The sequence below is a fragment of the Lingula anatina genome, chromosome 5 (genome assembly GCF_051362555.1).
Source record: "Lingula anatina isolate TDL-2025a chromosome 5, LinAna3.0, whole genome shotgun sequence".
Lineage (NCBI taxonomy): Eukaryota > Metazoa > Brachiopoda > Lingulata > Lingulida > Lingulidae > Lingula > Lingula anatina.
The window spans coordinates 5,572,818-5,586,291 of record NC_141771.1 but is presented as its reverse complement, the minus strand read 5'-3'; the positions used below and the strand labels follow the sequence as shown (position 1 = coordinate 5,586,291).

The 13,474-nt window shown below is 36.6% G+C and overlaps 1 protein-coding gene across 2 annotated transcripts; it reads left to right on the top strand.

The window, feature by feature from the left end:
- Positions 1-206: 206 nt before the first annotated feature.
- LOC106154745 (hepatocyte growth factor activator serine protease) lies at positions 207-9,743 on the top strand. 2 transcript variants are annotated; one of them, XM_013529203.2, is made up of 7 exons: positions 473-902; positions 1,775-1,909; positions 3,389-3,496; positions 4,993-5,142; positions 7,520-7,633; positions 7,932-8,081; positions 8,680-9,743. In XM_013529203.2, exons 2-7 carry the CDS (start codon positions 1,831-1,833, stop codon positions 8,685-8,687), a joined length of 609 nt encoding a protein of 202 aa, XP_013384657.2. In that variant the 5' UTR covers positions 473-902; positions 1,775-1,830; the 3' UTR covers positions 8,688-9,743. The 2 variants fall into 2 exon arrangements, with proteins under 2 accessions (XP_013384658.2, XP_013384657.2); XM_013529204.2 differs by lacking the exon at positions 4,993-5,142 and having other exon boundaries at positions 207-902.
- Positions 9,744-13,474: the final 3,731 nt, after the last annotated feature.

The window sequence follows — 13,474 nt, the reverse complement described above, 5'->3', positions numbered from 1 at the left end:
AAATTTTCTAACACGTGTACAACAGCTGCAGACTGGACTTTGGGAATTACCTAAGTAATGGTGTATTGGAAATAATATTTTAGATATTTTGTTTCATAATAAAATATTAGATAGCGAAATGGCAAATTAGAAGTGAAGTTCTAGTGATCACGCAATTTGAGATGAGGTGGAGAAAACACGTAAATTATGCGTGATCGGTAAACAAAAAGATGCTATAAAATCCCTTGAATTATATAAAATGAAGGTCGGTGAATTAACGTTTGACAGCGGCATCTCGTCGTCGTTGACTGGGAGGAAGGATGCAGTAATTATAAGTTAGATAAAGTGATGAGATAGAAACAGAAAGAGGGAAGCTGTGATATTTAGTTACCCTAACTGGAGCGAGGGAGAGAGAGAGCTGCAATTGTCAGTTATATCACATATACCTGTAAGTGATGCCCTCATTCTGGTGGATATATTTTTGAATAGTTTTTCATTTCATTTATCTTCCGTGGTAAATTACGTATACTGTTACGGTGTATTTGTTTGCTGTCGACATGTTTAATATATGTTGTCACTTTGAGAGGGAATGGGAGAGAGAGAGAGAGCAAAACAGGACGTAAAAAGAGTAGGCCTACTGCGCCAAACAAGTAGACATGTTATTAATGAGTGAAATACAGATGAAGAAAGCAAGTGAAAGACGGGGATTATAAAGCACAATATCAATTCATTCCAACTTTAATGAGAGATAGAAAGAGCATAAAAAAGAATTTATGTTTATAACCCGAATGTCTGCGATTGGATAATTTTCATTGGTGTCACGCCAATCACAATGGAGACGTTAACAGTGACAATATATATGTGGACGAGATCTGTTCTGGGACGTCTCATTGCTGGATCAGACTTCAGTCCGAACAAAGAAGGTAAGATTTATTTGGATGAAGAAATATTTTAATGAATGCAATGCTCATTTTCTTATTTTGCCACAGATATTTCTAACGAGCACGTTTGATTTATCTAGTGTAGTGTGTGTTTTATTAAATCACACAGATTTACACATCAAACAGCAAGTAATATTATTGATATGCTCGTGGCAGTGAAAATAATTTATACATAGACGTTCGTAACGACCCTGTCTAACATTTGAAAGGGAATTGTACATCTGATTTTCCTTCGTATATTAACCTAATTGCATCATGAGAAGTCATGATCAATTGTTTGGGGATAGTTACTGCAGACTCCTTCTTTTATGTGCCACCACCACAAAAAAGGTCACAAAAGGAGCAGGTCTGGCGAATATTATTATTATTATTAGTGGCGGTGGTGGTGTAGTAGGTAAAAATGTGTTGCTTTCCAAACACGTTTATTTATAAAAATACCCACCATTAATTCTGACGTTATTTCAGATAAAGATGGTGATTCTTGGTGTTGTTTACTTTTTATCTGTACCAACCGTTTTAGACATTTTTTTGCCTTTTTAGTTGCTAGATTGCTGATGCGGAAATTCAAGTACTGCGTTTACGTCATGTTCATAATGTTAAAACACGTTGATTTTAAAAAAATATATCCCCCATTAATTCTGACGTTATTTCAGATAAAGATGGTAAATTTTTGGTGTTGTTTATTTTTTATCTGTACCAACCGTTTTAGACATTTTTTGGCCTTTTTAGTTGCTAGATTGCTGATGCCGACACGTAAACTGTGTTTACGTCATGTACATCATGTTAAAATATTATTGTTGTTAAAACAGATTGATTGTTGTGACGTAAAATTTCAAAGATTGCGTTTGTTTCAGGGAATCATATTTCCTTCCAACGAAGTAAGACATAACATTTCCAAATCAGCCAATCTATGATGGAAGTGTTGTTCAGCCCGCACCTTGTTTTGACTCTAATGGCGTGTGCATTTGTCATTCACGCTGCCGTAGATTGTAAGTAAGGGGGGTTGCATAGAAAATGCCATTGGATATACATTTATAAACAGAAGTAAGAAAAGAAAAAAGGGGGGACATCTAGGTTAAGCATTAAATAAAATGAAATTGGACGGAAATTGGACAGCTGGACCAAAATAACGCAGGTCAGCGAGAGAGCATGGTGAGGCAATGATGAAAGCTGACAGAATTTATGCATAGGTATTTTCTGGTTGCTTTATCTTCAGTTATTTAGAATTATAATCCAATGCATAACAGGACATGAACTTATTCAGTATGCATTGGATGTCAGTTGTTTATAGCTGTCGAAGCAGAGAAAAACAAAGTAGCGAACATTAATCTCGTTTCCTATACTCTCTCAATTACGACGCGGGTGATCTATTTTCTACATATAGCTCACTCAGCTAGATTACTATTCATTGGTATTTTTTACCAAACATATACCTTTTATCATTAGCCAGTGACTCAGGGTTGCCATATAAAGATGATGATAACACTTATCCCAGTTAGCACGCAACGATGGGTCCCACATGTGGCCCGTGTGGGCTGTGATGTGGGCCCCAGATGAATCTGTCCATGTGTTCCACGTGGGTCCCATATGGGACCCGTATGGTCCGACGTGGGCTAATGCAGCGCTTTTTGCTTATGCATGGCCAGAAGATGGACAACCTTTGAACCAACCAGTCGGGTAAAATCATAAACTCCAATCTTGTCGAAAAAAGGCGAAAGAGCGTCAGCGGGAGATCGTTATCGATTGTTTTTAACCCTCCCTCCCTCCCCAATGAAATTTATAATTTTTGAATATTTTTTATTTGATTTTTACCCTACCCCTCACTACCGCTCACGGTACTTGGAAAATGTTTGACCTCCTGAAAATTTGAAGGAAATTACAGATGGCAAATTTGGACGGCCTGTACCCCAATCCTGGAAAAAGCGTTGGCTCTTGGTGAAATAATTTACTGGAACTTAATTATATTGTAAGACTATTTTTAACTTAAAGTGATAATTTTATTTCTGGTGAAATCTAAGTTATAATATTTGGTACATATAATTTAAAGTGCTCTTCACCTGTTGCGTAAGTCTACATTAAGCTTTACCTGGGAATTTTGGAAATCTGTGCGTACACTTTTAAAAGGCCTGGTTACGCCCCTGCTAGGTGCTCGAGTATCTGTCAGGCAATTAAGCTGATTCCGCTGTTTACACTTAACCCCTGCAGAGTTGGAGCAACCCTCGTGGTCCAATAGTGTATATGGGAATGGGATCAGATAAAAAATCACAACGTAAATTTGTCTTTAAAAAGGAAAACAAAACGGCTGTCTCACTTCATATTTTAAAACCTAATAAACAGCCTAAGCCTTGCAACATCCCCATGCAAATTCATTTTGAACGCCGCCTCATGCGGAATTGCACTATGGGACGTCCTGCAGGACCCCATAGTTAATTGTGTTAGAGGATTTTTTGAGCAAATATTTTTTCCAGCTCCCTGCGATTCTCAGCCGTGCTTAAATGGAGGGACGTGCCATCCAAAAAGCGACTCTTTCCATTGCGTTTGTCCCTCTCCTATCTTCGGACCCATTTGCAACAGAGGTAGGTCGTGGCTCTTTAAATTTCATACCGGGGGTGTAGACAACATATGCAGTTGTAATTACTTACCAGGTTATAAGTCATAAAAATGTTGTCGTTTTATTGGCGGTATATATAAACGCAATAAATAGTCTTTAAATAACGCAGTTTGTTACCGGGCAAAATTCATGTCGTTAATAATATGACACGATGACTTAAAATTACATACATTTATAAGGAAATGAGGACCCACTTTTAGAAATCTAGAACGAATAAATAAACTACATAAATATACGAAAAACAAAACTAAATATAACAAAAACATCTGAACTACATAAGTTAAACTATAATGTACAATACCCTTACATTTTGTGCTATTTTCCCCTTCGAAATACACTGCAAACTACCCGGAATATGTTCTACGTTTGTACTGCTCCTCCCTGGCGATTGCCACTGCATAAATACTAGCTGGCCCACGCATTTGACTGAAAAATGGCTCATATTACCACCACTTCTGGCCACCAGGTCATGTCACCTCGTGCACTATAACATGGAGCCTGTTTCAGAAAAGTATTCTAGGCCGAAAGCGTGTCTCAACTTGTTGACCAATATACCGGGTATATATAGTGGCGGCCCCTTCGATTTCTGAATAATAATTCACCAATGATCTTCTCTTGAAATTATAATTTTGACTAGCTGAATCATAGTTCTAAACCGTATCAAAAAACAAGGTTCGCCCTCTAAAATACCAACAATTTTCGGGACCCTTCAGCGGGCGCCGATCCCATGGGGAGATAAGGTTCGACTTTGCATCTGCGCAACCCTTCCCCCCACCCCTCATATAATCCTGGATCGCCCTTGTATAAACACATGTAGTACATTATTACCCAAGATCAATCGGTACCACACGAACTAAAAAATAAAATTTGGCGAATGTCTTATAGCAAGAAAGGGCTGTTTTAGACCATTGTTTAGTAGATCACTGCACATTAATCCTTAAAGGGGCATACAAACCAGGGGGGTGCTATCATAGTTGCTGAGATGATATTTAGTTACAGTGATGTCCAAAATTGTTTATCTTAAAGGGATCATAACTATTCGTATGAGATCTATATTTTACAATAAAAACATTGTGAATAACTCATAGAAATATAATATATTCTGTTTTACCACAAAAAAGGGCAGTTAGCTAGTATTCTGATATCTGAGTTTGTCTTTAGACCACGTGACCTCCATTGATGGCTATACTCTGTTAAAATCTCTTAAGAGATTTTAACAAAAAACCAAACTTTTTTAGAAAAAAACAGGGACTAACTTTGAATGTTAAAATGGATTCATTAACCATTGGTAAGTATAGGAAAATTGTTGTTTACTCCAGGAAAATTCTTTTTTTTTTTTTTTTTTTTGGCCGAAACGAAGAGTTATTATCCCTTTAAATAATCATCACTATTCGATCTCTATATAATTAGTCAAAACGCAAAAAATTCTCTTCGCTGCAAAAAGGTATTTTACGTTTCCAGTGCCGTGTGGGGATAATGCGAAATGCGTTGTTGAAAAAAGAGGCGTGGTATATGACAGGCCTCGTAATAACAATGGATGTAATCAAAAATTTCACCAATATTGTGTTTGTGAAAATGGCTTCGAAGGAGACCCCTATGTGAACTGCACTGGTAAGTTTTTTTCTAACTCTCAAGCCTTAAGTATTTCTAAACACTCCTTGGCCTTATTTGTTCAAAATATGGTCATAAAGTTTCTTCGAAGATGACTCCATAACGTACCTACCCTTAAGAAATTAAAGTTCCATAGATACTAAGAAGAGAAAAAGGAAAAGGAAATTGAATCAGGTTTTGTTTTATTGAATAATAACTAGTAGCCGTCGTAACATCCGGCATCCATGGACCTTAATCTGCACTGATGGTAAAGAACAAATGAAATCGTTAAAATTACGGATATGAGTATTTCATGCACAAGATTCACCAAACACTGTGAAATACAGGGTACATTACTGTGAGCTGTCGACCTGGTGTATGTGTTTTGTGCAATAAAAGTACTTTTGTCCTTGATTTTCAGTCTAAAGCTTCTTTTATCCAAGAAAAATCAAAGATAGATGTAATCAAGAAATCCGATAAATGAAACAGTGGCGCTCTGGTTTTATTACAGGAGACATGATGTGATTGCTCAAGGCCTATACTTTATTCGTGAAAGTGGACTACAGTGAATTTATCTTGAACTGAATTTGACCAAATTTTTGTCTGAAAGCTTAGACCCATTTAGAACTATAGCTTTTTGTGTAACTACAGGGTTACTACTTAATATGGAATTTTATCATTGTTATTTTTGAGTGCTGATTAAATTTCTTTTTGGCTTGATTCATCAAAAAAGTATGTATGTCATTGAGTGATAAAAATATCCAGTATTCTGCTGTGAGATACTTTGGTCAATAATATCAAATCTGACATAAGATATCATTCAAAAGAAAAGAACACCCCCAGAAAACCATATCAACAGTTTGATGTCAGTATTAGTTTTAAGCTAAGGTGTCAAAGAAAATGATAGCCTCCGGACAGTGATATGTTACACAGTCAAAGAACTCATTACAGTAAATCATGAAAGGTTATCAATAGCGGGTATGACCTCCAGCAGCCGCTTGCAGTGCCCTCATCCTACATGGCATACCCTGTGACAAGTTTTATAGAGTTTGGATGGGGATATCATTCCACGCATATTTGCCTGTCGCAGTTCATCACTATTTACCTACCGATGACCATAGCTATTAATTCTGTGAGTTACTTCCGCCCACAGATTTTCAATTGGGTATATATTTAGGAAGTTTGCAGGCCAGGGCAGTTGCTGAACCCATTGGTTTCGAAGAAAAACAGTGATTCTGCGAGATCGATGTGGGGTTGCGCAGTCGTCTTGGTACACAAAGTTGTTCCAGAAGATGACCCTTACAAATCGAAGCATTGTTTGCTGTAAAATGTCTTTGTAGGAACCCTGGTTGAGGTTGCCTCCTAGAAAAACCAACTGGTTCTGGGCCTGGTCATAAATTGCTCCCCAAACAGAGACGTTAACACCCCCTGCTTGCACCCTAGGCAGTACACAATCATCGTTTTATGCCTCTCGTACACGTCGGCGGACACGGATTCGACCGTCAACCTTAAAAACTCCATATCTGGCTTCATCACCGAAAACGACGTGATTCCAGTGTTTTGGCTGCAAACGCGCGTGGTCCCCAACCCATTGCAGACGTCGCTGTATATGACCTGCTGTTAACAGTTGTTTCCCTACTGGTCTTTGTGCAAAATAACCGGCTTGCAGTAATCTCTTGTTCACGAGGGACCTTGAAACGGGCGTTTGAATGACATTCTGCCACTCTTTTCTGAGGGCACTGGTTGTCTTTGTACGACCAGCACGGCGCACTCTAAGGCGAAGGCAATCCTGTCTTCTTGGTGTGATACGCGGACACCCTGGTCGAGGTATTGGAGTAGGTGCCCCTGTTGCAGCATTTCTTTGGAGGACTTTACTAACGGTTCCTGATAAATGTTGCATTGCCTGGCAATGGCTGTCCGTTTCTGGCCATTTTCTCTGACAGCAAGAATCCCATACTAAGCTGCGTTGCTTAGCTGTCGAACCGTATCTTTTCTAAGGTACCTGTCAAGTTTCAGAGCGATCCCTTTGTTGCTTCTCTAAATACACTCCAAAGATTGGTCAAACCCATGCGTTTTTATACAAGGGCAGAAATTGCCGAAAAGACCACCCCTCACATTTCTGACCACAGAACATGCAATTGCATGCATCAATTGTTTCGAGAGTTGTGTGGTAATAAGGTAACACACCCGGCTACGCATAGAGTGACACCTCAGTTTTGGATTTAAAGTAGTTAAAGATATAATAAATATTTTGTTGAAAATTAACTCGCCAAAAAATAATATTCCATATTAAGTAGTAACCCTGTAGTTTATGAGCTAAAACGATATATGCGTTTGGTTTTGAATTGTATATACGGTTGTCTGCCAGGAAAGGGTTCGAATTTAATTTTTTTTCCAGATATCAACGAGTGCAATAATCAGCCTTGCCTAAATAACGGTACCTGTAAAAATCGTGATGGCAGTTTCAAGTGCATGTGCCCTGGGGCTATATGGGGACCCACTTGCAATAAAGGTACGCTGTAGTTGTTTGTCGGAAAAATCAAATTTACAGGTATAACAATGAGATGTTACAGGTGGATGCCACAGCTTTTAATGAATAATACAACTGATATGAATGCGAGCAAGATGCTCTACAGTAGAAGGTTAGGTCAATCGGTTTTAGTATAATCCTCAGAAAATTACTAACATATTTCAATTATTGTCATGGCATAAATTTAAGTGAAGTGCGCCATGTGATAATGCTATTTTTGTCGACTCAAAGTGACAATAAATTTGGCTCTTCACTGCAAAACGGTATTTTACGTTTTCAGTGCCTTGTGGGGGAAATGCGAAATGCGTTGTTGAAAAAAAATGGGGATTAGAGGACATGCTTGATAATAACGATGGATGCAATCAAAAAACTCACCAATTTTGTATTTGTGAAAATGGCTTCGAAGGTAACCCATATGTGAACTGCACTGGTAAGTCTTTTTTGAATTCCCAAGCTGTTGAGTGGAAAAAGTAATTCTGGTGCATTGTACCGGTATTTCGCTTCTCATACACTCAGAACATTTAAAATGATTTGCGCAAGGATTAACTGTATATCTAAGCTTACGCCTTCTCCTACAATGTGCCCATAAACACTCAAATGCTGAGCTTACCTACGCCCCGATGTTAATGTGCATCTGACACCTCATCAAATATTAATTGAATTGGGTAATATTTTACCTGTTCAGCACCTGTTTGATTTTATGGACACATTTCTACTAAGAAGGCCAAACGTATCCAATTTTAAATCAAACTCTGACGAAAAAAGGGTAGCATTTAATCCCATACTGTATATGAGTTATTATGTAGAAACTGAGCTCAAACGATCAAGCAGAAGTGATTGTTGGTTTGTGTGAGCTTTCATGCTTGTGCAGCACATATGTACACTTCACTGTTCTTTACAATTTTAACCACTTTGTTTTAAGCCACTTGTTTTCTTTAATATAAAAAAATTACACTTAAATACACACATACCATGTGGTGGAGTTAGGCAATGTAAGTATATAATTGGCATCTTTCCATTTGTTCCAGCCCAGTAATCAATTCCTAAGAGAGGACAAAAAGGAATCTTCCCGCAAATGACCACAAATAACCTATGATGAAATTGCAGCCGTTATTATTAAAGTAACAAATACTGAAACAAGAGTTGAATCAATGAAATTATATTGGCATTTACTGTAGCCATTCGGTTTATCAAAATGTCAATAAACAATTTTCGTCAAATAACAACTCGCTGCTATCATAATTTTCTTGTAAGAAAAATACCAGCTGAGGTTCATAGCTGTGTGATGACTTCCCCGATAGCAAGTGCCGAACTCTTAGGTAAATAATTCACTCTAGCCTGTGAACGTGACATTAACAGTATAAAAATTGTAATCGACTTGCCTTATTATTACCTTATATGTCCAGCTTAATTATGTTTATTTCATTTTCAGTTCATTACCATCATATGTTATCCGCCTTCATTATGTTTTTTTTGGCTTGCCATATAATAATATTACCTTACATGTCCAGCTTCAGTATGTTTATTTCATTTTCATTTGATTACCATTATATGTTATCCACCTTTATTATTACAAGTTTTCTTACTTCAGTATAACCTAACTAATGTACATGTACACCCATTTGTTATTATTATTATTGTTATTATTATTTATTTATTTTTAATTTTTATTTTCTGGTTTAGTACAATGTATGTTCGTCTTCTATACAAGTGCATGTATTAGTAGCCGACTGTATCTAACTAAGATAGCCAACCCTAACATGTCCATTGTTATTATTACTATTTTTGTTTGTTGTGTGTCCTTAATTGGGACATGTATTTAGTCTTTTTATGCATGTTCTTCTACTTGACATGTTTGTCTTTGCTATGTATCACGTTTAGTTGTACATACATATGTGTGTCTTTGATCGAGTCCATCCTGATGTAACATTGAATGGATTTATGTGTGACGGAAACCCTTGTGGATGGATAAATGACCAAGTCGTTGAATTGAGATGTCTGAAGAGGATGCAAACTGGTGTGTGTATGTATGAAAACGAGAATGCGAGTGAAAGTCGGTGTGCGTACGTAAATGAATCAGTGAGAATCAGGTTGATACTCATGTGTATCAGCACAACTACCGTACAGTATATATCAAACATTTGTGTATACATAATTCTACTTTTTGTAAAACGTAATATATTTACTGCCGGATATAAATATGCGGCAGAAAATCCGAAGTTTGACATGTTTGTCTGGATGGTTGATGGCACGGAGCAAATGACCCAACATAAACATTCTGCTACACTTTTCGTCCTCAATATCTAAACATGAACTCGATTAAAGTAGGTAGCTTGAATTGCAGGGGCTTATCCTCGGACCCAATTAAAAGAAGGAATTTCTTTGTCAGAAGTAGAGAAAAATATGACGTAACATTCTTAATAGATACTCACAGCACAAGGAATAATGAAATACTTTGGAGGCAAGAGTGGGGCGCAGATGTCAGATTCTGCTCATACAAGTCAAATAGCAGGGGGGTGGCAATTCTTTTCAGAAACACCTTTGAATATAAAATATTTAATGAGATAAAAGATCTAGAAGGAAACTTTCTTATTTTGGACACCCTTATGCAAGGCACACGAGTCTCGCTAGTTGCCTTGTATGGACCTAACAATGATAAGCCCTCGTTCTTTAAAAATCTCCAAAATAGACTACAGTTTTTAGATAATACTTCAATTATCATTGCAGGTGATTGGAATGTCCCTTTGGAATATGAAATGGATACACTGAATTATCTGCATAAAAATAATACGAAGTCGAATGAAGCCATAAAAAATATTATGTATCCTTTTGATCTGACGGATGAGTGGAGAGAACTTCATCCTTTAGAAAAAAGATATACATGGTTTGGGCCATCTCATAAACGGGCTAGACTAGACTATTTTCTAATATCCTCAGATCTACAGAATAATTTAAAAAAGGCAGAAATTGATTTTGCTTATAAATCAGACCATTCTCCGGTAACGATTGAATTGAAATTTTTAAACCAAGAACGCGGACCAGGAACATGGAAATTTAATAACAGCCTTCTTACAGACAAAGAATATATAAAGATAGTAAAAAAATGTATACGAGAAACACTGAAGCTAATGATCAGGGGAGAAACAATAAAATACTCGGCCTACAAAAAGAAAGAACGTAATAATCAAGAAAAAGTAATAGAAAACCGATTAAAACAACTTTTTGAACATCCGGACTATGATAGTGTAAGAGACGAAATCGGTAGATTAGAAATGTTACTGAAAGAACTTAGAGAAAAGAAGATAAAGGGTATAATTATTAGAACAAAATCCAGATGGAAAGTGGAAGGAGAAAAAAGTAGTAGATATATACTTCTGCAATTTAGAAAAGAGAAATTATACCGAAAAAACTATTGCAAAATTAGTCAAAGCTGATAAGACAGAAGTGACAAAATTGAATTATATTATTAAGGAACAAAAAAGATACTATGAAAGCCTCTATTCTTCAGATAAAACGGAACTCACTGAAGTGCACAGACAGATATTTATGAGAAATGACAATCCCCATATTAATAAATTAACAGATGAGGAACGCGACTATATGGAGAAAGAAATTACTACGCTAGAATGTCATAATGCTTTAAAAAAACATGAAGAATGGCCGATCGCCTGGTATCGACGGATACACAGTGGAATTCTATAAATTCTTTTGGTCCGACTTGAAACAATTTATTGTACGCTCATTCAACGTTTCGTTCATTAGACAATGTATGTCAATAAGCCAGAGGCAAGGACTTATAACTTGTCTCCCTAAGGCGGGCAAAGATAAAAACTACTTAAATAACTGGAGACCAATCTCCCTGCTAAATGTCGACTATAAAATTGCCTCAGCTTGCATTGCAAACCGTATGAAACTTTTTTTGAAAAAACTGATAAGTGACACACAGCTTGGGTTTGTAAAAGGCCGATTCATGGGTGAATGCACCAGACTGGTATATGATTTAATAGAAAGAACAGAAAATGAACAAATTCCCGGATTAATACTTCTCCTTGATTACGAAAAAGCATTTGATTCCTTAGAATGGAACAGTGGGTTAAAACCTTATACACTGATATCTCCTCTACAATACAAAATAACGGCCATCTTTCGGAGTTCTTTATGGTAAAAAGGGGTGTACGACAGGGAGACCCCCTGTCCCCATATCTTTTTATTCTTTGTTTAGAAATTTTCTCGGCCGCAGTTAAGACTGATCCTGACGTAAATGGAATTAATATAAACACTACGGAGTTTCTTATTACGTCGTATGCGGATGATACAACTCTTATACTGGGAGACGACGAGTTCTCCTTGAACAGGGTCTTCTATTTAATCACTGCATTCTCTGAATGTTCGGGCCTGAGAGCCAATCTCGAAAAAACAGAAGCAATATGGATTGGGGCCAAAAGAGGATGTTACGAAAACATCAAAACTGAAAAAGAAATAAAATGGAATCATGAAGGTGCATTAAAGTTGCTTGGTATAAAATACGAATTGAAAAAAGTAACCATTGGGAAATTAACTTTATAGAAAAAATTGAAAAAATAAAAAATATCGTGGAAGTTTGGTCCTTGAGAAATCAAACCCCTCAGACCATATCTTTAAAACTATAGATACAATCATATTTAACTTTATCTGGAATGGGAAAAGAGACAAAATAAAACGAGCAACAATGGTGTCTGATTACGAAAATGGAGGGCTTAAGGTACCACAAATAAAACTTTTTACTAAGGCACTAAAACTTTCATGGCTAAAAAGACTTTTGGACGAAGAAAACAAAAGCAAGTGGAAAGCGCTCTTTCTCAGTGAACTGTCTGAAATCGGGGGTAATAAAATATGGACCTTGACCAAAGGTGGATTAAAAACGCTACAAGCAACGAATAACCCCTTTTGGCAAAATGTTATTGATTCTTTGAGTGAAATTCAGGAAAACCCCAGTATAACCCCAGAAGAAATCTTATCACAACCACTATGGAAAAACTCAAAAATTAAAATAAATGAAAAAACTATCTTCCATAAAAGATGGTGCAAAAATGGTATTTTCTACATTAATGATATTATAAACAATGTTGGAAATTTCCTCTCTCTAGAGGAACTCAACGAAAAATTCAACCTAAACGCAAACTTTCTGGAATACTTGAGTATTCAAAAGAGCATACCAGCTGAATGGCGTAAAACTATCTCCACTAATGGAAGAAAATTACAAACCGTGTTCCACGAAATAATTGACTCGATTAAAAAAGTTACCAAACCATCCAGATACTTCTATAGAAAATTCCTCCAAGGCCACACTATATCACCCAACAAAAGTAAAAGTAAATGGCACGAAAATATTAAAATATCCTTTAATAATGACGATTGGCAACTAATATTTAGATCCCCCTTCCAAGAAACAGATGACACGAAACTGCAGACACTTCAATTTAGAATAAATCACAGAATATTTAGTACAAATGTTTATCTTATGAAAATTTCTAAAAAAGAATCAGAACAGTGTGGATTTTGTAATGCTGCCAGAGAAACTATTCTTCACGCGTTCTGGGATTGCCCTCATGTACAGAATGTTTGGACGTGTGTCATTTGTTCCGTAAAAGAAAATTTAGGCATTGTAATTGAGAGATCTCCCGAGATTTTTATACTCGGGCTTGTGTAATCATATGACATAAAAGGTTTTTATCTACTTATCTTAATAATTAAGAAATATATTAGTTTATGTAGAACGAAAACAGAAATCCCAACATGGGAAGGAACCAGACAGTACGTTAATTATTACAGAAATATTTGTTT